The sequence below is a fragment of the Corapipo altera genome, unplaced genomic scaffold (assembly GCF_003945725.1).
Source record: "Corapipo altera isolate COAL_440 unplaced genomic scaffold, ASM394572v1 46, whole genome shotgun sequence".
NCBI lineage: Eukaryota > Metazoa > Chordata > Aves > Passeriformes > Pipridae > Corapipo > Corapipo altera.
The window spans coordinates 1,485,700-1,511,054 of record NW_020884883.1 but is presented as its reverse complement, the minus strand read 5'-3'; the positions used below and the strand labels follow the sequence as shown (position 1 = coordinate 1,511,054).

General features: G+C 35.2%; 1 protein-coding gene across 5 annotated transcripts in view; it reads right to left on the bottom strand.

Annotated features, from left to right (window-relative positions):
- The window catches only part of CSMD1 (CUB and Sushi multiple domains 1), a 1,093,278-nt gene that overhangs the window by 334,756 nt on the left and 733,167 nt on the right, over positions 1 to 25,355 (bottom strand). For all 5 annotated transcript variants that reach the window (XM_027640975.1, XM_027640976.1, XM_027640977.1 and 2 more), the window contains one exon: positions 6,283 to 6,370. In XM_027640975.1, the coding sequence (XP_027496776.1) occupies positions 6,283 to 6,370 (88 nt within the window). The remainder of the gene's footprint in view (positions 1 to 6,282; positions 6,371 to 25,355) is intronic.

Here is a 25,355-nt window from a genome sequence, read left to right as displayed (position 1 = left end):
TGCTATATCAACATTATATTAATAAAAACCAACTTATACTCTAGGGAATGAGTTTATTATTTGGTTTGCTCACCTTTTAAGGAAGTAAGGTCAGGAATATGAAACAATTGTGATGCTAAGTTTGATCATTTAAAGTATGAGTTCAATTAATGCATAGGGACATATATTTCTTAAGAAAATATATAATGACAATTCTTTCAGGTAACAGAATTTACTTCAGGAGTAATTCCAACCTCTCTATTTTCTGAAGTGAGAGAATAAGTAGTTAGATAAAGTAATTTGTTAACATGCAACAAAGAAATACTAACTTCAGTCAATGATAATAATTTATTAAATATTCCTGACCTTGTTGAATGTTCCTGTTAAAAATCATGCTAAATGATAACTTTGTTTTAGGTCTAAAAATTGACTGTTACACTTGTAACATTGAAATCTGTCCCTTTGGAATGATTTGTGCTGACCAATCTTTATGAAGAATTAAAAAAAATTTATACAGTTACTGCCTATAGCAAAGAGAGATTTTCTAAACAGTATTTACATGTCTGCTTCCATTTATTATTTGTGACACTCTATGTTCCCCATCACAAACAACTGGTTCTGTTGTTGGTTTTCATGTACTTTTAAATCTGTATTTGATAATCCCATGTTGCGAACTAAGTGACCTCGATAAAGCAGATTTCTCAGTTTAGAGTCCTGAACACCAGGGGATTGCTAGATGGCAATCAGAAAGCTCAGTGGTTATAACTGTACTGTGGAGAACTGCAAATAACCTCATTCACTATCATCCATCTTGTTCCTACCTTTCAAGGACAAGAATTTTCTTAGTTTCTCAGAGGATGTCACAAACACTAACTCTATTGTTTATCAATATTATGTTCTTTTAGTTCTTTCGTGAAACTTTATTAGGATTTGTTGTTGCTGTTTTTGTTAATTTTAAAATTTGACTATGATGTTCTGAATGTAGGAGAGCTTTAAAAACTACTTAGAAGTTTGTTCTTGAGTTGCTAAATTTGAAAACTCAGAAAGGCAGGGAAAATATTGGCCCTTTCCTTCTGTAATTCATGAAAAATGCATTAAATCCTTGAAGACTAATATATTTTATAAAATTGCATTTGTTTTATATTTGTCATAACCTAATATCCTTCAGAACATTCTTAGAACCCTCAGAAAAATAGACCAAGCATGATTCCAAATAAATACATCAAATTAATAAACAATTACTTCCTCTTTTTTTTAAAGAAAATAATAATATTAATTACTCTAACATTTTAATGCCATAAACACATATCTTCTAAATGCATTTTCTCATATTTTCTAAAATGATGAGCTCTGAATTTCTTTTGCTAAGGAAACAGAAAACAAGCAGTTACCCAGTTGTGATAAGTGCAAATTGAGAACTGAAGTACTTAAAAATCATATTGGATAAAGACTTTCCCAAAAGTGTAATGATGCATGAGCCAATATGAAAACTTCAACATTTCCCTGAAGTTTGCAACTATCAAGGCTTCGAAGGACAATTAAAAAATCTCTGCATATACAAAAAATTAGAGTGAAACAAAATGCACAATTACTGGATGTCTGCAACAGTAATTTATAATTTAAAATACCCAATTATTCTCCCCAAGAAATAGAGAAGGGAAAAACAAACAAACAAATAAAACCCCAAAACGAACAAGAGGAATAAAAATATTTTTAAGTTTGATGCAGTAAGTGAAGGTTTTCATGTTTAGACTGGGTTTTGATCATTACAGACATACTTTTAAAATTCTAATTAGTGTATACACAAAACATTACACACTAATCTAATCTATACACCTATGATGATCCAATTTGTTTCAATGTTATCCTACACAGTATGTATTTCAGGTTTTGGGTTGATTTTTTTCCCCCCAAAGTTCTAGAAATAGCTTGGATCTAAGGACAATTAATGTCAATGTCATATATTCTATATTCTATATGGTGGGTATAATCTTCTGAAATGTTTGAACACAAACTAAGGAGAACAAAAGAAATATGCTGAATAAAACATAATAAAAACAAACAAGAAACATAGCAAAAACCATCACATTAAAAAATAAGATAATAACATAAGTACTCAAAAGCTCCTTACATATCTAAATAAGCATTGTAGGAGGTGGGATGCACCTGGAACACACAAACTACCATAAAACTCCTAAACAACATCCAGATTGCTGAGTCTCTTCATTGTTTATGTTTGACATTTTCCCATTTAAAAAGTGGACATGTTTTTAAAGCTGTCTTTTATCTTGTTTGATCTATGATTTCAAATAAAATTATTGCTTCATTTAATATCCACTTGTTAAAAATTAATGTTTTTAATTGAGTTGGTTTAGTTTGGTTTTGGTTATTTTTTTTTTACATCTCTACCTCCCTAGTCATTTTGCAAATCTGTGGGCACTGGAAATACTGTGCTTTGTTTTGATATTTCTCTATGTAAACTTTCAACATGTGGAAGAGATCTATTTCCTCTTTTTTCTTTTTCAATTTTAAATATGAACTCTATCAAAGCAACCTTTGAAGGTTTATAAAAAAGCCTAGAATTTGACTGAAAGAAGTCATTTTAAAAAATAAAATACTAACATAAAACAATACTAAGATAAAAAAGTTAATTTAATTTTCAGAAACTGTTTTGAAAATTTAAAAGCTATTTGTGTTACAAGTGTTGGTGAAAATGTGGAAAATTATTGCGTTCTCACCTCAGAACACATACCATACAATATTTAAGGACAGTTGAAACAGTATTGTTTATATCTATTTCGGATTTCATTTAGGTAATCTGTTTAAACAAACTGTTTTGAGGTCTCATGTAAAAATAAAATGTGATATTGACCCCAAAATTGTTTTGATTATGTTCTCATTAATCTAGCGAAGTCAGACTTGCCATTTGTCCCTCAAAATGAATCCAAATATCCACTGTGTTGTTTTAAAATCACTGAAAAATCTCCTTCCTACTTCCTGAAGTGAACACAGTGTGCAGGAGGACAGAATGAAAAGGTTAAAATTTCAATACCTTTTTGTTTGCTTTATGATATTAGAATGAATGCCATTATTATGCTGAAAATGATGAAACCCTTTTCAAAGAACTTGTCATCACAGAATCAGTTGGGTCTCAGGCTGTCTTGAAAATAAACCCTCTGCCTTTCCATCAATCCCACTCATAACATGTCTTTCAGTAGACAGGAAAAGATTTTGAATAATGTGCATTTTCACATGTTTTAGTTCAGATTAATATTCACAGTTGTCATTCTCCTGACAAGAACAATAGCTCCTTCTGGTGTTTATACTTGCCTCTTAGAAAAGAAAAAAACATTGCCTTTCTTTACTCTCTAGAGTATTTTCATTACATTGGAGAAATGCAAGAAAGAGTAAATATTATGTCCCTTCTCCTATGGACGAGCTTGATTTGTCATTTCAGAGAAACAAAAACTAAATTCCAGTCAAATTCTCTATTTAAATGTCCAGCCAGATGTTGATAGATAACACCAAGATAACTAAGATAAGTTTGAAATAGATATTATCAAACTTCAAAGTACATGAAAAACAGTTGCTGTTGCATAATCAGTCTTCAGAATAATAAGTAACGTTTAGTAGGAAAACAAAATTATATTGCTTCTTTCAAATAATATTCAGAATTTGGAGGCCCGAAACATGCACATAATTAATGTGATCAAAATATATAATATGTTTTATTTATCTTATGTGATGTTTCTTGAACACCTTATACATACATTTATCTTCATGAACAGTAAGATATACTTGGTGAAATGAAAATATTATCAGAGGCTGGATAGGGTAAAGGTTGGACGGAAATAGCCTTGCACTGTTGATTGAGTGAGCATTACTCATAAGTAAACTCCAGACAGTTAAAATACCTTTAACCCACACTCATTCCTAAGAGACTCTGTTCAAAATATAGTCGTCTATGTTTTGTAAGGTTCTTTGACATTAGATTCCCTTGGATATCCTATAATATACTTTGAGCTTTAAGGTTCTTTTGGGCTTTCCCTCTTGGTGTATTTAAGCATTGCTGGGAAATTTGTTGTTGAGCTCTCTCACGTAGGGTTCACATGCTTTGGATTTTTGAACCTGTTTCCCTAAAATTATTCTAGTTCCCTTTCTCTTTCGAATTGCAGACTACAGCCTAGAGGGGAAAAGATTAAATTCTCCCTCTAACACTCTTCAAGCTTTAAGGTTTTCAAGCAGAGACTGCTGTTGTTTCTTAACAGCTGTTCATATGCTCCTGACTTGGACCATAACTAGATGAGATCTCTTTGGTCAACAGTGTATCATGAACACATAAAAACTGTACAACATTTATAGATTCACAGAATAAATTAGATTGGAAGAGGATGTCATCTAGTCCAATGTCCCATTCCAATCAAGCCCAGTTAAAACAGAGGGTTCAGAGCCCTGTTCAGTTGAGTTCTGAATGCTTCGCTGGATGGAGACTCTACAAATTCTTTTGTAAACTTCAGTGTTTGATGATCCTCATAGTAAAAACATGTTTGGTGCTTTTTTAATCCTGAATCTAGTAGTAATTTACCATGTCCCACCATTGCCTCTAGTCCTGTCACTGTTCACCTTTGAGAAGAGTCTGCCTTTGTTTTCTCTACACCCTCCTGTTTAGTAGCTGTAGACAGCAACAAAGTCCTTCAGATTCTCTAAGGCTAAGCAAACCCAGAAGTCGGAGCCTCTTATATGTCAAGTGTTCAGGCCCCCTCATCATCCCAGTCTGCTGAATTTACTCTGGAATCTTGGGATAATGGTGTGAAAAAGTGCCCTTCAAGTTTGAATTCATTCAGTCTTCCACTAAACATTTTGGCTATGGGCTTAACTCTTTCCAGAGATCCTTTTCTCTCTCAACTGATAACAAAGTGATTTTAGATGTTGCTCTTAGTTCTTTCAACTAAGTCTTTGATTTGAAGGAATTCAGAGGAGATATGTTCTGCATTGTTTTTGGTTTCATGAGGAGAGATTTAAGTATAGGAGGGAAATCGAGGCATTCCTGCACAAATAGTAAAGTCAAATACTCTCCAAAATAACAGCGGAAGAATAGAGGTATTCCTTGGATGTATACACACAGACATTTTAATACATATTGAGAAAGAGTTATATTTTAGCATCCCATTTTTATCTAGTCTTCTACTGACTGATGTTTCTTTCTTCAATACATGAAGTATTAATATAAAAATTACATTTGCTTTCCTAAAATATCTGCCCTTCGGGCAGGAAATGTATACTATATTTTGTATCATATAATTTCATTTGTAGCATCTGTACCTGACAAGTTGAATCAGAACACATAGAAAAGGACAATAGTAAATATCTTCTGGACAGGTTGTATCTCTAGTCTATGTATTGAAAGCTTATTTCACTTCATTATTTTTTAAAACACATTAAACTTTTTCTCTGTCGCTAAAGAAACCATGACTTTGCATATAACTGAATCTCTTAGTGTTGGAGTTCTTTATGATTTCTCAGACTCCTGTGAGGATAGAGAAAAATCCAAAAAGAGTATGTCAGTCAGAAAAAGAATAGATTTTTAACTTATTTTTCCTGTCTGTTACAACCTAGCTTGTAAGAGCCATGATTCAGGAACCAGGTTGGATTAATTTGCTTTACGGAGTTTCAGAGAACTTTGCACAATTCCTTCTAATTCCTATGAATTGTTCCTTTCCATTTACTCTTAGGTCTGACTGTCCACTCCCTGATGAGCAATTCATAAATCTCTGCATGAGCTGGAGGCTCCCATTTCCTTCCTTTGACCCTCTTCTCTGCTGCACCTTGAAGTCTCTACCTTTTTTCCTCAGTAGGGTAGGAGCACACTTCCTTCTTTCTCCATAGGGGTCCATTTGACATTGTCTTTTTTTTTTAATATAACAAAAGTTGAAAACAAAAAAAAACAAGGAGGTAGAGTTCATCACACACTGAATTTGTCATGTTCCCCAAGTTTTTTAACAGCTTTTACTTAGTCAGAAAACAGATAATACTCTCTGCTTCTTCTTCTGTGTTGTCCAGAGAGTTCTGCTTTTTCTGTATAGACGAGATTATTATGCTCTAAAATTCCTATTTAAAATGCATTGATTTTAAAAAAGAAACAAGTAAAAACAATTCAAGATATGCAATGGACTAGAGCTATTTTGACAAAGAATCAATACATTTTAAATTAGGGAAATTATACATATCTGTAGTTACATGCTCTGTATACATGTAACAGGAAATACCTTTCTTTTGGTCATATAGAAAACTAAATGTACCTACCTGAAGTCAGAGCCTACCCTTTTCCCATTTTCAGGAATTCCAGGATCAGGACATGTATCAGATGCAACAGCATCCCCACCCTGGGTCACTGTAAAGCAAAGGAAAAAACACGTTTAGACATGCAACGGTAAAGATGACTATTCACTTTTCCCACACATAAACTTCAACATCCAGAATTCAACCATATTTTACCATTTTCTCTTGAGCCAATTTAAATTATTACCAAAAAGAAGCCCCAAAGAAATGATTTATTTGGTGTATGGTGTATGGTGTATGGTTTATGATAAAAAACTCCCATATTTTGCTTCTGTGGGACACAAAGTGACTGACTTCCCATGGTCAGTCACCTTTTTAAGGATATATCAGGTTCCACAGTTTTCCCTATACAGGAAAAACAACATTTCATGAATTCACCTTCTGAAATACTCAAAAGACACTATTGTAAGGTTAAGATAGTATAAGAAAAAATATAACAAATTGTCATGGCTTGAGACCCTCAAAAATCCAATTTCTAAGCCCCTCACATCAATGTGAGAGGGGTTTTCAGACATAACACATCTACTAGCATGAGAAAATAATATCAAAATTTATTACTAACACAATAAATACTATAATATATTTATATACAACAATTCTAACTATCTCTCCTATGGTAAAGCAATATATTTACATAGATCAAATCCCTCTTTTCCCTCCAATAAAAGTTCAGAAGGAAAGAAGAAAAGATCTTTTCCACTTTCAGGGCAGCAGTGCCTCTCCTCTTCAAGGCAGCAGTCATAGCTGGATTTGTTGTAGCTGGAAAATATCTCTATCTCTCTCTCCATTACAACACAGGGTTTTTTTCTCACCCCTCTCAGCCCTTTGGCTCCAGCCGAAGGTGTCTCCTGTGGGCTGCCAAAAGCAGGGACAAAGCTTGCTTCACCACAGTCATATCACGAAGCGCAAGACATTTTGTGAAAGTCCCTTCCTTGAGGAGACAATTTCCCTCGAGTCAGAACAGTTTAGGGCTCTCAGTTCAGTTTTGCCCCAAGTGTTCTAACAGAGCTCCTTTCCTCTGTCTCAGTTGCCAATGTGGGGGATGGTGGTGAAGAGACCCCTTTCCCCACATTCCGTCCTGGTCCAGCTCACAGGACGTCTCCGAGCTTTCAGCTCCTCTCTTTTTCTCTAGTTGCTGCTGCATTTTAGGACTCCAAATATACAGAAATATACAGAATATACAGAAAACCCAAATACACATATGCTGTCTATCCTGCACATACACACATATAAATTATACAAGCCTGACTGGATTACAGATGACAACACTACAGTTGAAAGGCAATGGGAGATTAGATGTAAAAAGTGGCTGGTTTTCCCACCCAGGGATATGCTTTCAAATTGAATACAGCAGCAAAAGGAGGGGTGACAACCAGAATATATACAATCAGATGTTAAGAGCTAGAAATCTTTATGTGTTTTGGCAGCTTCAGGGACAATTAATTTATATAGAAATCCAAAGTTTTACAAAAGATTTTAAGAACTAAAAAACTGTATTACAGTACTAGAAAAATGCAGCTTAGACAATGTTCTAGTAAGGACCAAAACTCTTGACCTGAAGCATAGGTTCTTCTGTAGGGAAGTAGAGAAACTGCAATCATTACAATGTATTTCAACATTTGTAGTTTTTTTTGCATATGGAATGTTTTAAGAATATAGGAAAGAAACATCTCTTTCTCTACATCTTTTTAATGCTACCTATTGTACTGTATACGCTTCTGTTAAACTACATCAAGAAAGATTATGATAATCTCAGAAATTTCTTTGAAGATTCAATTAAAAAAAAGATGTCTTACCAAAAAAATTATTTCCTGCTAAATAAAAAACCTGAACATGAGTAAAAATTCAGTTCAGCTGGACTTTAGTCCATCTTAAGTATCTGGAATCCACTATCTTAAAAACAGTCCTGCTAATTTCACTGAAAATACTTAGACTGATAAAGATTTTTGTGTGTGTGAATAAGGCTTTCAGAACAAATCTATACTAGCTAGTATTCATATATTTTATTCTGAGAATTTAATCTTCCAGTTTCTTGGGAAATGTCAGCACTGAAATGCAATTATAGACAAAACTTGATCTTGCTAGAAAAGCAGCCTGCTTGTAGACAGATGTTTCTTAAAATAAATTATCTTTTTACTAACAATTCTTCCATTTTTCAGACAAAAAAAAAAAAATCAAATATTTACTACTTTTAGCACAGAACTGTAACTATGTTAGTGGAGGTGAGGTTCAATTTGGACTACTGAATCACCAAAACACAAAAATAAGCAATATGACTGTATGGTTATCCAACTTATCAAGATTACTTAACTTGAACCTTATGGTAACAAATGTAATACAAGATGGAGAACGTTGTGTTTGCTACCATGTTTTAAGCACAAACACTTTGTAGTGAAGCCACCTCGTTTTACATATATACATACACACAAAATGCCTAAATATTTTGGGACACCAGTAAATGTTGAGTGAGACCTTAGTCATAGCACAAAATGATGTGATCTCCTCAGGTGGATGATCACCTTTGCAAAATCTTCTTCTTGGTCACTACTTTACTGTCAATACACTCTCACATCAATATCAGGGAAAGGTGATTCAGGTTATCTTTTATCCATAGAAATACTGTTTCCTGAAACAGGACAGGTGTCATATGTCTGAAACTTGACACATCTTCCTGGATGTCTACAGGCCTTGTTAAATATGGCCCAGGTTTTAGTTTCTATTTTCCCTGACAAACTGTCAAGTGTTTTCTTAACAGATGGTGTTTGTGTGACATACTATCATAGCAAAATAAATTCAACTCCCTATAAAACAAACCTGTCTGATTTTATCTTTCCAGATGGGAAAAAAGGAACAAATTTCTCAAATTAATGAAACAATTTACTAACTTTAGTGATTCAGGGACACCAGGGACTTTAACACATATATTATAATATTATGTTGTATTATATATGTTACATATAATAATATAACATGATATTATATGTTAGTATTAAAACCTTTACCTGTCAGTATCTTGGAATTTACCTAAAAATTAGATTTCAAAATTTTAAGATTTTTTTTTAGCTCCAACGTTTCTTAGCAGACTGAAAATAGATGAAAAGATGCCCAAATGAATCCCTTACTGTACTTAGACAGTTCCTCATACTGTATCCCAGAATTTCAAGGAACAATCAGCTGGAGAAAATGGCATGTATTTCATGAGACTAATATCAGAAAAATTATTTGAAGTTACAGGGTAGGGAGAACAGTGAGGAAAGATTCTAGTCAGGTTTGGAGGTTTTTTTTTTCTTTTTCTAAGGCAGGTTTGAGAACATCAAAGATGCTTCAACCACCAGATGTCTGTGTTACTGAGACAGAACGCTCTCAGTGGATACAACTTAACTCTAGAACTTCTCAACAAATCATACTGTTATATATTGCAAAACTTACGTATTCTCAGGCCTTTCTGCAGAAATAGCTGAAGAAAGACTATAAGTTCAATAATGTGATGCACAGCTTTACATTCTATATACAACCTCTCTGGTTAAGACTGGTGATTTAAATTTATATTCAATAAAAAAAAATCCATTCCTGCTTTACTGATTGAGAATAAATCAACAAGATTTCTTCCATTTTCTCAGTTGGGGTCATGAAGACTAGTCTCCAAACTTTTGGAGGTCATCTTTATTGTTTTACTTGGTATATGACATAGGAAAATCAGAATTGCTTTAAGATGGTTCACATGTTCTGATTGTAACACAACAGAACAAAAGAAAGGCTAAACTGAAATCAGCCTTTAACAAATTGTAATAATAAAATATTAGTAGATACATTAACGTGCTAATTTAGCTCAGCATTTAGGAAGTATTTAACTGTAATGAAGAAGCAATACTAGGCAGGAGGAAGGGCTCTTGCGATTTGCAACGTTTCATGCAGCAAGACAAGCGATATGAGATCTCCTTTGTAATATTGGTTCTGTTCCAGACATGCTACCCTGCTCTAGACGCATTTGGAATCTGAAAATATATTAATGATCTGCCCATGTTCATGTAAACTATGTGACTACACACTTTGAATTCATGGACTTTGAAGTAAAATATTGTTATGTATAGATGTGTTATACCATGGATCTTTCCTCAGTAACCATTAGGTTAGTAACAAATATTGGGTGTTCATACTTCAAGTTCAACACCTACTATTTTAAAGTTAACAAGTTATGGCAGTCTCTGATATTCTCTTAGTGATAGTTTCAACTTATAGAAAGGTTCTGGATTTAAAATAAAAATACAAAACTCTGGAACACTCATTCCGCTAATAATTTGTTTTGAATAATTTTTAGTTTTAACCAAAAATTTCAAGAATTACCTTCAAGAAAGCCTTAGCAAGTACTGCGTGGAGGCTAGAAAAAAGACCCTAAAATTCCCTGTGGAAAGATATTGTGAGAAATGGTACTTTTTTAGAGCAGACTGAAAAGTTGTGGCCGAGGGGAGGGTCACAGCATACTGAGAACTTTTTACAAACGCAGGCTGAGAGAGAAGGGATTGTTCAGCCTGGAGAAGAGAGACCTCACTGTGGCCTTCCAGTACCTAAAGGGGACTTACAAAAATGAGGGAGAGTGACATTTTACATAAGCAGACAGTGATAGGTCAAGGGGGAACAGTTTTATACTAAAGGACAAGAGATTTGGATCAGATGTCAGGAAGATGTGCTTTACTCAGAGGGTGTTGAGGCACTGAAAGAGGTTGCCCAGAGAAGCTGTGGATGTCCCATCCCTTGAACTGTTCATGTCCAAGCTTGATGAGAATTTGAGCAACAGAATCTAGTGGAAGGTGTTCCAGCCTATGGTGGTGGGGTTGGAACTATGTGACCTTTAAAGTCCCTTCCAAACCAAACCATTCAATGATTCTGTGAAGTTTGTAAACTGAACAAGACTCTTCTATGAATGTGTTCTTTACCTCTCTATTATGATGAAAATGAAAGCTTACACATGTAAATATCAACCTCTGTCCAGTCAAGAAGTCACACAGAAGGGCAATGACACTGTTTCAACTAAACAAGATATTAGATGCAGTAATTAATGTAATAGAGTCAAAACTTGATTATTCATAAGCTCCTTATATTTACATTTATTTACATTTTAATTTTTGAAAAGCTTGATTTGTATTGAAAAATATCTAACAGTTCTAGACATAATTCTGTTCATTAAATAACTATGCTGCAAAAATGAAATCAAAATATTTCAATTATTCTGTATCAAGTGTACTAAGTTGGAACCCTAATAATGAAATACAAGGGCATTGTTTATATGGATATATAAAAGGATATACCTAGTAACAGACAGTGCCTTAAAATTAAAATACAGTTTTCAGTGACAGAAAATACAGTTTTGAGTAGAAGTAATCGTTACAATCAAAACACCAAGGAAAAAATAATACGCGAACAGTAAACCTAATATAAAGAGTATTATATAATATTTTTCCATAGAACTTCTTCCTTGTTTTTAGAATACTATAAAATTATTTTTAGCAAGATGAGTTGATGGCCCATATGTTCCATGCTCCATCATAGGCTTTAAGCAACTCCTTCAGTAGAAACAGCATGACACTGATCTGTTAGAAACAACAGAAATAAACCCATATGACACTTTTTCTAATGAAGAAGCGATACATTACTGAAACCTAGAGAAATGGAAAACAAGAGAGACAAACAAGGAAGGACAGGTAAGGGAAGTTTTAACAAGGTAACTACTTTCAAGAAGCTAGTTAAAACTCTTTTTTCCTTAATGAATTGATTATAATATTTGAGTACTATTGAAAAGAAAAATATAGTCATGTGGACACCAGATGGCAGGGGCTCAAAAGGCCATTCTGGGCAGTCACACAAGGAGAAGTCATTATCCAAAACCTGCCCAGAGAACACTTTTACAGATGGCATTGTGTTCCTTCAAACTGATTAACAAATCTTATCAAGTACTGTTCTAGAAGTTCAGAAAGCCATGGACAGCTGCTAGATTTCATTTAAAATTGAAACTCTCCAGTGTTTCTCACTATAAGAGTATTTTAGCTTTGAAAATTTGAAAGGGAAGTTTAACCATCCCTTGTGCTTTAAAACATTGGATAAAACCCCTAATTTCTGCAACAGTAACTATTAAAAAATCTTACTATTTTCACATTCTAAAGATAATTATTTTAGCTGTTTTTGAATAAGCACATTCAAACTTTGGAAAATCATCATCCTACTAGATTGCAGCTGTCATCTTTGTTGAAATACAGGATCCCTGTAGTTTACTAATATATTTATAGCACTCCTTTCTCCTGCAGCTGGGAATTTCTACCAATAGTCTTTTACTTGTTATAACCAAAATTATTATTCCTTAGTGATCACAAGGCCTGAGAATAGATTGCCTTTGTATAAAACCAATAGTAGTTTTGTCCATTCTCTGTGGTTGAATCAGCAGTTAAAAACTAAAAAAGGAGAAAAATTCTTTTCTCACTTTGTTTATTCTGTTTTGGTTTTATTTGGTGACCTCCTCTTCAACAGCTGAATTTAAGATTTATTCCAGTTTACTGAAGAAATTTAAGGCTCAGCAGATGCACACCTTTCAGTCAGTGTGGGAACTTACTAGTCCAGCTTTTCTTGAAGTCTTGAAGTGTCTGCTCATTCATAACAACATTTGTTTTATATTTACTTCCACTGACCTACATGGGCTGCTTCACCGTGGTGTTCACCACAGGCTGCAGGGGAATCTCACCTCCAGCACCTGGAACTATTGGTGTCTGAATAGTTGTTCCTCTCACATATTCTCATTCCTCTCTTCTTTGAGCACAATTACATCTGCACGATAACTGGTTTTTTTCCATCTTAAATATGCTATCACAGACGTGTTACTGCCATCTCTGGTTGGCTCAGCCTTGGCCAGTGGCTGGTCCTTCCTGGAGCCAGCTGGCATTGGCTCTGTCAGACATGGAGGAAACTTCTAGCAGCTTCTGACAGAAGCCAGCCCTGTAGCCAGCCCTTCCTTCCCTGCCTCAACCTCTTCTCTACCAACTTCCAGCCACACAAACATACAGCAATTTAAAAAAATACAGAAATATATAGAAATTATATGTTTGGGAAGTGTGGCAAGAAATTGTCAAATATTTACTTTTTTAGCACAATCAAACATTTGGATTTTAGTTTGATTAAAATACTACTTAAAAGTTTGAGGTGAAAGGATTAACTTTAGTTTTAGCTGTAAATTCTAATTTAAACAGATTCTTCCTCTGAAATATAATTTATTGGGAACTGGAATACTTTATGTTTCCTCCATTCACATGGTGAAATTCCTATAAGTCACACAAAAGCTATAGTTCAGAATCAGATGCATTTGCCACATATAATTGCGTGTGTGTGCTGGTTGCACTCTACCAGAATGAACAAACCTTCTGAGATACTGCTTGACTCATTCAACATAAAGATGCAACAAGAAGGATAGAGACATCTTTGATAATTGCAAAAGCCATATTTTCCCAGCTGTTGAATTTATCAGATCCTAGAAACAGAAAGTGAACTTGCAAAATGACCGGGCTGAAAGCCTGTGTCTGATTTCCTTCACTGATGGGCCACACACAACACTACTGTTGCCAGCTTAAGTGCAAGAAAATTCATGAGTCTAAAACGCTGAAATTTTCCAGTGAGTGCTGTTCATTCAGCAAAGATTCAATACATAAGTTTGCATCATGTTCTCTCCTAGTAAAGAAATTGACACCATAGTAAGAGTACCTTAGGGCTGCAAAATCACTCATTAGGACTTGCCTGAAGGTATCCATGCCTGAAAATTTAACACCCCCCTTTTGTCAATTTAAAAATATTGTCCTTTCATCAATCCTAATACTTAACTAATGTCTTTACAACATGTCTTTGTATTGCTCAAGGTCATGAGGGAAAGACAGAGAAGAAACTGTCCCACATCACTATATAGCAATTGTATTGTGCTGTTTTTGTGGCCTACATACATTACAACTATTTAGCACTCATCTAAACTCATCAAACCTAAAAAGTTCATATAGCAATAAAGACACTAATATGAGTGCATATTGAGCTCCTCAATCATTAGTTTTTACACTGTATTTTGAATTCCAGTGTCATTTCATGACTTATTCTCTTAGTGTTATACAATAATCAAATACAAAGAAATGGAAAACCATTACATCACTGAACCCAACAGATAAAATATTAGTAATGATTGTGAGTGCAGGATTTTATCTAATAGGTAAATGATTAAAAAAATATTTTAAAAATAAATATATTATATTTATTTTTCACATCACATGACAGGAAGGGAAAGCAAAAGCTTAACAAGAAAATTAAACTACCATTATATATTTGTCCTTTGAAGATCATACAATTAAGTATGTGTAAGCCTTAACATATAGCTCAGAATAAACAATTGTTGTTTTTTCCAGTACCACTTCATTCAGAATTGTAGGAAAGTCAGTAATTTACTTTGAAATGACAGAGTTGATAAAGAGTCAGTAGTAAACTGCAATTTTATGGGACATCCAGAAGCATTCTTTTCAAAAGAAATAAAGCCAACATGTTGTATTGTCTCAGTGGCTTAAAAGTTTGGAAAATTCCATTTTTCACCAGTGTCAGGTTATAAACTCACCCTGCAATGCTATTTACTTGTAAATATACTGTCACTCTATAAAATATTTTATTGATTCATGCGGCTGTCTTTTTCTTTTCTTTAGAAAAAGTAACCTAGCATCTTACTGGGCACTGCCATTCCTTCAATAAAGCTTAAGATGACTATAAACTTATTTTTTAAATATAAATAAGGGTTAAAATTACTGTCTTTCTTTAACAAAAATTCTCACTTTCTCAATTAGTTATTTAATATCCATTTGTCAATCAATACATTACCTGCTTTTTTTTTTTTAACTGATATTAAATTTTGGTTGACTTCCAGAGTAAAATGTTTAGCACTGTGTAACAAATCAGAAGAGATAACAAAACAATTAACCATGGACATACTGCATTAGTGATCTAATTTTTCAATATAACCTTAAGGATTTTTCATTGAATTTATATATATATATATATATATATATATATATATATACATACACACACAAATATCAGTCCACTGCCCAAGGTTTGCAGAATTTAATCAAATTGGCTTTGACATTGAGAAAGAGACTAAGATTAGAAAATAACTAACTATGGGATAGTCTACCAGGGTGCTGTTTATATAGAAAATAAAATAAAATGATACATAAAAATTCTGTTCTCTGACCTTTCTCTGACTTTTAATGTGACTTTGAGCAAAACAATTAAGCCATCTCTCAAGCGAAACCTAGGTAGAACATGGAAGCTTGTGACCAGAACTATTCCTGAAGTTTCCTGTTGAGTTGCTCTCCAAAGCTCAAACCATCTAAATTGTGACGGGTCATCACTTCTGCCTACTTCACCCTGCTAGGGTAAAACTCTATTACATGGTAATGCTTGTGATTGAAGCACACTGCTGACATTCTAAGAGCTTTATTTTACTGGCTAGAACAAATATAAAATGTCTAGTTACAATGCTTTAAGGGATGCACAATCCTTCTAAGAAATAAAGCAAGTAATTTCCAACTAAACTTCATGTTATTGCAGTTAAAGATCTCTAATTTAAGTTTATAAGCAATCTGCCTGTTGATACACCAGAAGATGGATAAGAATTAAAGTTCTCAAGAACTTCAAACTTCATATTTAACATATACCCATAGCAAGAGGTTTCTCCAGTGGTGATTTAATCTTTTAAATCAACAAAGAACTTCCTGTTTAAAGTAGCATTTGCAAATCTAAATCCAACATTAGATTATAACAATTTACTTTTGTGAGCACCTAAACTTCAGATAGTACTTTTTTTATTTTTCATTATATTGTGCAAAGTACATAGGTTCAAAAGAGAGACTGTTTCTTCTGCTGATCTGCCCATATCTAGTAAGGGAAAATACTGATCTCCACTCTCTTTGGAGTCCCCCATTCCAGAAGGTCCTCCAGAATTGTGAATCCTTAGTACAATGAAGCATTTTCTGGCACCTTAGCATAAAAAAATTAACTACAGATAGGATTTATGACTTTTTTTTTTTTTAAATTGTAGTTATACTCCTGTATGCTCTTTTCAAGTGCTGAGGAATACATCTGGTTAGATGTATTACTCAACACAGGCTGCTATTCAGTGAAAATGATTGTGACATTGTGCAAACATCAGGAAACTAGGAAAGTTTGTATAAGGAGGACCATGCCAGAAAATTCAGCACCAATTTTTCTCTTAATTTGTTTTGAACATTTTTTCCAGACTTGGATGAAAAAAATGAATGCAATTGTTTGTATTTCTCACTTGGAAGTTTCCAGTAGCTATTAAGATGACCTAAACTAACATTTAAATACCATGAATCTGCAGAGTGGATATGACACTACTTTACAAATGACAGAAGTCTGCTTTTCAAACTAAAGTTCAAAAACTAGAACAGCAGCAGTACATAATTTGTCCAGAGGTTTTTTATTTTTTACACAGCGTAGCTCAGTGCATTTTGAAATAAAACTAGAATGTCTCATGCCCTGAATTGTCTATCTATAACAGCTACATCTACAGATAGGTATTCCAAAAGAGAAAACCACTATATCATAGATAAAGGAACAGTCTCAGAGGAGAACATTTCTGCAAATAAAAATACATGCTGCAACATTTTTGCTAATTCTGTACAGGCACTGTCTAAAATAATAGAGAAATTAAGTAAAAAAATCAAAACAAACGCTTTTCTTCTCTACACAATGATATGCAGCTGTATAAATATCTCTGGATATCCTTAAAATTTATAGCTAAAACATTTAAAATGTTATTTTAGTTGGATCTTTTATCCCCTTCATTGACATTATCAGGGTGGATGTCAGTTGCAACATGTTCCATCCTACTCTTCTCACTACAGCAAAAATAATTAAAAAAAAAAACCTAGGCAATTTATCACAATTTTCTATGGTGTCTGTGTGTCAGACAGACACTTCTCTCTTGAATATGTAACCTCAATCATTATAGTAGGTCTGTTTATTCAGGTGAAATGCCAAACTGATAATTCATATTTCCTTTCCCTCTTTCTTACACAGGAGTCAGTGATTTATGCCAACCTGCTAATTCTTGAGGGAAAGGGGCAAAGAGGTTAACTCCTCAAAATATATTTTGGTCCTCGTAGTGTCAGTAAACCATGACAAGTTTTAAATAAACAATGGTTTTGGTCAGGCTACAAATGGGAAAGAAAAACAAAGTTTTAATTTTTAAGGTTTTGCCCATTAATTACCCATTAAAAATCATGATGCCTTCCATATAGTTGCTTACAGGGTTGAAAGGCTCACTACAATAAATTGGGATTTTCGTGATTAAAACATGTTTTCCAAAATAATTCAAAGATATATCTGTTTGCACCCAGGAGTGAAGGTACATTGTGCCTATGATTTGCTCTGTTGGGTGGCTCCTTGTTCTTTTTTTGATCACAGGTAAAAGACATTGTTTTATGGTTCAATTCATATAACCTGCCTTTGTATGTAATGTGATAGTATTAATAATTCAACCAGGAATTTGGTTAACTTTTGAAAAAATTTGAATGATCTTTCTTCAGAATCCGTGTCAGATTCTCCAGTCTTCTAACCTGATGGAGGAATCTTTCTTGTGTCTTTAAATCAGTTCCAGGTGCATTTTATCAGTGTCCCATTTCCAGCTACTATCAGGGCAGTTCAGCTTTACATCTATATAAAATGGAACTCATAGTAATCAATTGACACAAATGATCAAATACTATGCATAACCCTTGTGAAGCTAGCTCAGCACGAAAGTGAACTCCAAAGTCATTGTTTTTCCCTAAGTAACCTGAAACAGATATTCCGTAACCTTGTTGCCACTCCAAGAGTTTCGTAAAAATAAGAATTACATTTTGAGATCAGTTTAAAGATGAATACTTGCTCCTCCTTCTGAGGTTGACAAGTCTCATTTCACCCATGACAGCCTCCAGCTGTTAAACAGAAATATGAATCAAATGTGGACTACTGATGTGAAAAGCCAATTTCATTGCTTTGACAAAAGAAACAAGTTAGATTGTGATTATAGCAATCATATTTTATTATTGTGTTAGTATTTGTAGGAAGGTGGCCCCCACCATAAAAACCGAAACCATTTGACATTGGGCTATGTTATTTGACATCTATGTATATTAAAATGTCAGGCAGGTGAAATAACCACTACTCTAATTAAACTGACCCATAGGAAGTAACACACTGCAACATTCTAGATTTCTTTGACAATGCATTTTCAGTCCCTTTAAACTGAAATGCAGTTAATTTCAGACTAGACACAAAGAAAGGATTTTTTGATGAGGATGGTAAAACACTAGGACAGGATAACCAGAGATCTGATAGGAGCCCCATCGCTGGAGATATTCAGTGTGAGGCTCGATGGGGCTCTGAGCGACCTGTTGTAGTTGAAGATGCCCCTGCTCATTGCCAGGAGGTTGGACTAGATAAACATAAATGTCCCTTCCAACCCAAACCATTCTATCACTCTATGATGCTTACTTAGATGGACTCGAGAAAAGCTGTCAATAATTAGAGGCAGATTTTATGTCCTTCATGTCTCTACTCTCATTGTACAAAGGATGAATTGTATTCTGTTGGAAATATTCACTATCAACTATTTATTGGATACTGTTTTTGAAAAATAAAGACCCACTATAACCGGGATTTATGTCTTTTTCTATATTGTCCCATAGCTGAGAAGAGGGAAGGCAGGGCAGATGGGCAGAGACCAGCACTGCCACCAGAAGTTGTGGCTGGTATTGCCACACCAGTGCCAGCAGTCATGTGGCAGTAGCCACCAGTAGCAGATTGGCTAATGCTTCCGAAATTATTCAGACATCTCAATGGAAAAAAAAAACACTAGACTTAGCAGAGCATCCCATGATTGCTCTGTATGGTCTCTATTGGCCCCTGCCAGCAGGTGAAAGCAGAAAATAATTCACAAGTTTACTTAACCTAATTAGAGGACCAAGTAACCATAATTGACTGCTGAAGTTGCCTCCCTCTTTTACAATAGAAGGGGTTGGCAAATTTTTTTGTTTTGGATTTGTTCTGGTTTTTTGTTTGCTTTGCTTGTTTTTTTTTTTTTTTAATTTCTTGGAGAAAAAATAAAGTTTGTCCTTTGTTGTATATCCCATTTGCATTGACACTTAGAAGCCCTAGCCTGGTGAGTGAACAGCAGTGGAGCAGCTGCAGAAACGGAACAGCTGCAGTTCACATCATCTCCAGTCGGCATTTGGATTATATCCAGAGATCTGCAAGGTTCACTGTGAAGGAAGTGTCCTCTTGTAGCAAAATTACTTGGTCCTGAATTTCACCTCAAAACACACTGGGCTGCCCACAGCTCTCCATACAACATGAAATGTAGTTTTATGCTGGTTGCATTTGTCCCCTTAAGGATATAGCAGGCAAAGGGAAAAGAGTCTTGCTCAGCATACTGTGAAAAATGTGAGTTTTTACCACATAAAATCAGTACACACGGCAGTCAGGGTAAAATGAGAAATGCAAGAACAAACAAATGAAAAATGTAATGGTGGTCTGTTCTGTCTGAGTTAAGAACTCTATTGAGCTCCCGTGTCCAGGCTCCGACAGAAGGGGCTGCAGGGTGGCTCTGTGAGGGCAGGCTGGGGCTGCCCCGTGCCGGACACAGCCGGTTCCAGCCAGCTCCAACCCACCCACTGCAGGGTATGGCTGAGCCCACAGCCAAGGTGGGGGAGTCTCAGGGAATTCTGCTTCCGTTTGGTACAGATGATCAGTTGAACTTGCACAAACTCTTGTGGCCTTGATCTATCTAGCTTTAGGTACTGAAGTGAGAGACTTATTATGAAGTGCCAGCAACCTTATGAATGCTCTTTAAAGGTAACTGCTTCTCCTTCTCTGTAAAAAGACTTAGGGTAATAATATTCCTAACTGAACAAATGCATTCTCTAAATTAGCTAGGGTCAAGCCAGAGTTCCTTTTCATTGTTTGAAGATAAAAAAAAAAACAAACAATAAGTTAGATGCTTTAGTTAGGTGTACTTTAGAAGGAGGTATTGAAGCATTCAAGGCCAGGTTGGTTGGGGTTTTGAGCAACCTGGTCTAGCGGAAGGTTCTGTGCCCATGGCAGGTGGGTTGGAACTAGATCTTTAAGGTCTTTTCCAATCCTAACCATTATGTGGTTCTATAATTTATTATCAAATCAAATTGGTGTGTGAAGTGGTTGAAAAATTCTTGCTGTTAGTAATTAACCACTTTTATCACAATGTTTGGACCTGACAGCTCGACAAACATAAATGTAATATTCATTATGTCACATGTAAAATTACCATCTTTTCCAAAGCTAGACATCAGAAATGAAATATTAAAGTTTGGTTTTGTTGTCTTTCTATTTCAGAGTGTTTTGAATGCAAAAATAGAGCTGCATACACATATTTGAATACCTTGTGCATTAGCCCTTTTGAAATCATAAAAAAAAAAAGTACACTAATTTTCATTTGATATTTTCTAAAATAAAGGACTGCTGGCATTATTTATCTAAAATCATTGAAGGAGAAACAATAGGTGGTCCATAGTTAATTGTCATTCATGCTTAAGCTGTCACAATACTATTTGCTACAGCTTTTATGGTATCAGATGAGAACTCGTGAAACTGCACAGAACTCAGGCTCTTCAGCCCATGAACATTTAAATACACACACCCATGGAAGTAGAAAATAGGAACAGAAAGATAAAAAGAAGTTTACTTCTGTTGTTCTTTGAAAACTGTTTAAAAGCTGTTTTCTGACTCTCATTTCTCCCCCCAGGTAGTAAAGGAAGGAGTGTCTCATGGTGCACAGGACTTTTATATTCAGGTGGTAGCATTAAAGTAGAATATAAAGCCTAAAGACCAAATGTCCTATGCAGAGCATGACTATGCCATGGCCTTTGTTTCTTCAGGCTGTCCAAGTCACAAACTGTATAATTCATGTTCAAAAATTAGTTTCTAGGTCCCACCACTGAAAAGCCTGAAGCTGTTTTTCAGTCTGCTTTTCTCTGAGCCTATTGAATGTATTTGATGAACAAGTTATGAGCAGAATTTTAAAAGAAATCAAACCTTATGGGCAACAACAGTGATTCAGTTCTGATCTACTTATAGAAGTATTTTCCACATGACTTTAGAAAAGTTCTGCCACTCTCACTGTGCTACCATGGTTACCAGAATGCAAGTATGTTGCATTGTTTTCTGTTTTCTTTTTTTCATAAACTGCACTCAAACCTTTGAATTCCAAATAAACATACTATACATATGCTATCATGATTTAGCAGTAATTCACTGTGAAAGTCATAACTTCTAATGATCAGGAAAAAATTTAGACAGATCAAGCAAACATATTCCTTAAGCACATGAAACAATAGAAAAAAGATACTTGTGAAAAGAGAATATATTAATTTCTCAAATTCTTGATCACTAAAAGGTACTTTTGACATGCTGCAAGGAAAAACCCCCAAATATTGAATATTTTTATTTTACATGTATGAAATACAATAGAAAAAATAAAGCTCTATAACAAAGTAAGTGTCCAATGGAAAAAAACCTATAATTTCCAACCCAGATTTTTATTGAAATAGATTCCATAAGTCTAGAATGAGCAGTTTATATATATGTGTATATACATATATATGTTCGACTGAAGGCCCATACCAAGACATTAAACTACCTTGTCTGGGAGCTGCTTTATGCTGATGACGCTGCCCTTGCTGCCCACACAGAAGCAGCCCTGCAGCGTTTAACATCCTGCTTTGCAGATGCTGCTGAGCTCTTTGGGCTGGAAGTCAGCTTAAAGAAGACAGAGGTCCTCCATCAACCTGCACCTCAGGAAGTCCCCCATCATCCCCACATCACCACTGGCCAATCAGAGCTCAAATCAGTCCAGCAGTTTAATTACCTTGGTAGCCTCATCTCCTCAGATGATAAGATCGACGGAGAGATAGACAACAGGTTAGCTAAGGCATATAGTGCTTTTGGAAAACTCCACAAAAGAGTATGGAGTAATAAACACTTGAAGAAAAGCACCAAGATCAGTGTTTACAAAGCCACAGTGTTGTCTACTCTCTTATACGGTTCCGAATCATGGGTCACCTACCGCCACCACCTGCGTCTCCTAGAACGCTTCCATCAACGCTGCCTCCGTACAATCCTTAACATCCACTGGTCAGATTATGTGACCAATACATCTGTACTAGAACAAGCAGCAGTCACAAGTATTGAGGCCATGTTGCTGAGAACACAGCTGCGATGGGCAGGACACGTCTCAAGGATGAAGGACCACCGCCTCCCTAAGATCCTGCTCTATGGTGAACTTGCCACTGGCTGCCGCATGAGAGGAGCCCCGAAGAAAAGATACAAGGACTCCCTGAAACAACATCTCAGCCTTGGCCATATTGATCAACATAACTGGTCTACTCTGGCCTCAAACTGGGAGGCCTGGAGACACGCCATCTATAACGCAGCTGTCTCCTTCGAGAACACACACAGGATCACTCTCGAGGAAAAAAGGCAACGCAGAAAGAACCGTGCCTTGCAGAATACACCATCTAAGGAGTCTTTCTGCTGTGCCTTTTGCAATCGGATATGTCTGTCTCGTATTGGCCTCATAAGCCACCAGCGTGCCTGTAGAAAATGTGGATAGTGCCTTCCCAAATCTTCGTTCGCGAAGCCTAGCCATGAAAAAAAAAAAAAAAAAAATGTATCTAGGGATAGATACAATTTTGGAAGAATTTGTAGCAGAAAGTTAGGAATTTAGTTTTCCCTAGGAAGGCTTTCTGCCTAAATGGTAACTCCTTCTCAAAGGCAGTTTCAATGCTTTCCCCCTCCCACATAGCAAGAGAAGTTCTCAGCCTCTCTCTCTGCTACATGAGAGGAGAGAGATAACCCTAACAGACATGTACAGAGGTCTTGAGAAGGCAGAGGAGAAACAGAGAGGATAAAAGGTGCCCTGAGGGGGCAGGAACTTGCCTTTTTCCTCTGAAGGCCTGATGCACTGCATCGTAAAAAAGTGATCCTTGCATCTGAAATAAACCTTTTTTTTTAATCCTTCTACTGCCTTGGCATTCTTGAGAAGCATACCTGCATATGTTTACTTTACACTGTAGTAAGAAAAATAAATCAAAGTTTTGGTAAAGTAGTAAAAGAGACAAATTATTGGAAATAGAACTTAGGAAAATTTTAACATAAGTGTTTTTATGCCTTTCTTATTTGATCAAAAAAAGAAAACCTATTTTATGTCTGAAAATTAAATTAACCAGACTCACAAAGTATTAAGTTTCCATGCCTTAATATTTGAGGGTATTCAATTGGTATTATCTTATAATCCGTTTCTGTATTCCATAAATCTAAATTTTCTGCTGCTGCTTCTTCAGATATTGTATATAGAGAAATATCCTCAGCAGTCTTTTCCTTTTACTTCTTTGGTAGTTTTGCCTGGGATAGAGTTAATTTTCTTCATAGCAGCTACTAAAGGGCTATGTTTGGGATTTGTCTGGAAACAGTGTTAATAATACAGGGGTTTTGTTACTTCTGAGCAGCACTTACAAAGAGCAAAGGCCTTTTCTGCTTCCTACACCACAACATCAGTTAGGTGCAGATGCACAAGGAGTCATGAGGGAACACAGCTGAGACAGCTGACTCCAATTGACCCAAGGGATATCACACACCATATGTATACTCAGCATACAAAGCTGGTGGAAGAAGAAGAAAGAGGGGACATTTGGAGTGATGACATTTGTCTTCTCAAGTCACCATTTCACATGATGGAGCCCTGCTTCCCTGGATGTGGCTGAACACCTGCCTGCCCATGGGAAGCAGTGAATGAATTCTTTGTTTTGCTTCTGCTTGCATGCATGGTTTTTGCTTTTACTGTTTTTGTCACAACCCATGAGTTTTCCCACTTTTGCTCATTCAGTTCTTTCCCCATCCCCCCGAGTGGGGACTGACTGAGTGGCTGTATGGGCCTGGGTTGCCAGCTGGTGTCAATCAACAACTTCTGTGGTAAGCTTTTGTGTATGGTGTATGGCAAAGAGGAAAGGAAAAAGAATAAAACACTCGGTTGTCCTGTTTCAAGGAGGGGTATAGTAAGCCGAACACAAGAAGAATCATCTGATTCCATCAAGGCTTTTAGCATATTGGAACAAGGTGTTATCTTTATTAATAATTAAGGCTTCAAGCTTCCAATGTAAAATGGCAAGGTATTATTAATGACATTCTCAAAACTGTATGGAAGAATCATTTAAAAACCAAACAAGCAACCTAACATTTTTAATATGCATAGTTTTAATTCATTTCTATTTTGCCATCCTGACCCCTACAATAAGTGTGTGGCCAAAAAAATATAGCTAGAATACTAACTTTCAAAGCCAGGAGCTTAGTACACAGTAACTAAATTCTACATCTCATCTTCAAAATTTAGGAAGCCAATGAACAAAATTTTCTTTCTACCGCATAAATCAGTAGGTAAGTTGAAAAGTGTTTGTTTCTTTCTGTCAAGTGATGGATTCACAGAAAAGGGAACAATCTGTATCTGTTTTCTTGTTGATGATCTATGTGAGAAAAATAATTAACTGATCAGTTACTCACATCTAAAAAGAACAGAAGTTAAGGTTTTGCATGTAATGTTTACCTTGGGATTGCATAGCTTTTGAGATTGAGATTTCACAATTCTAAAAATATCTAAGCACTTTTAATTTTTTTTTAATTTAGGTACTAAATGAGATATCAAAACACTTGTACTTGATATTTTTAAATTCTTATAAGAAAGGAGAAATACTTAAATTCTTTGGTCAAATATGTTTGAGTACATACTGACAAACCCAAATATTGCATTTTCTGAGTGTTTACATTATGATTGTATACAATCAGTAAGATATGAAAGAGATATTTTTAGCACTAACTGTGCACATGGTTCAACATCACTCATGGTTTTACTGGGTTATGCTTCATGGGGATACAGTTTC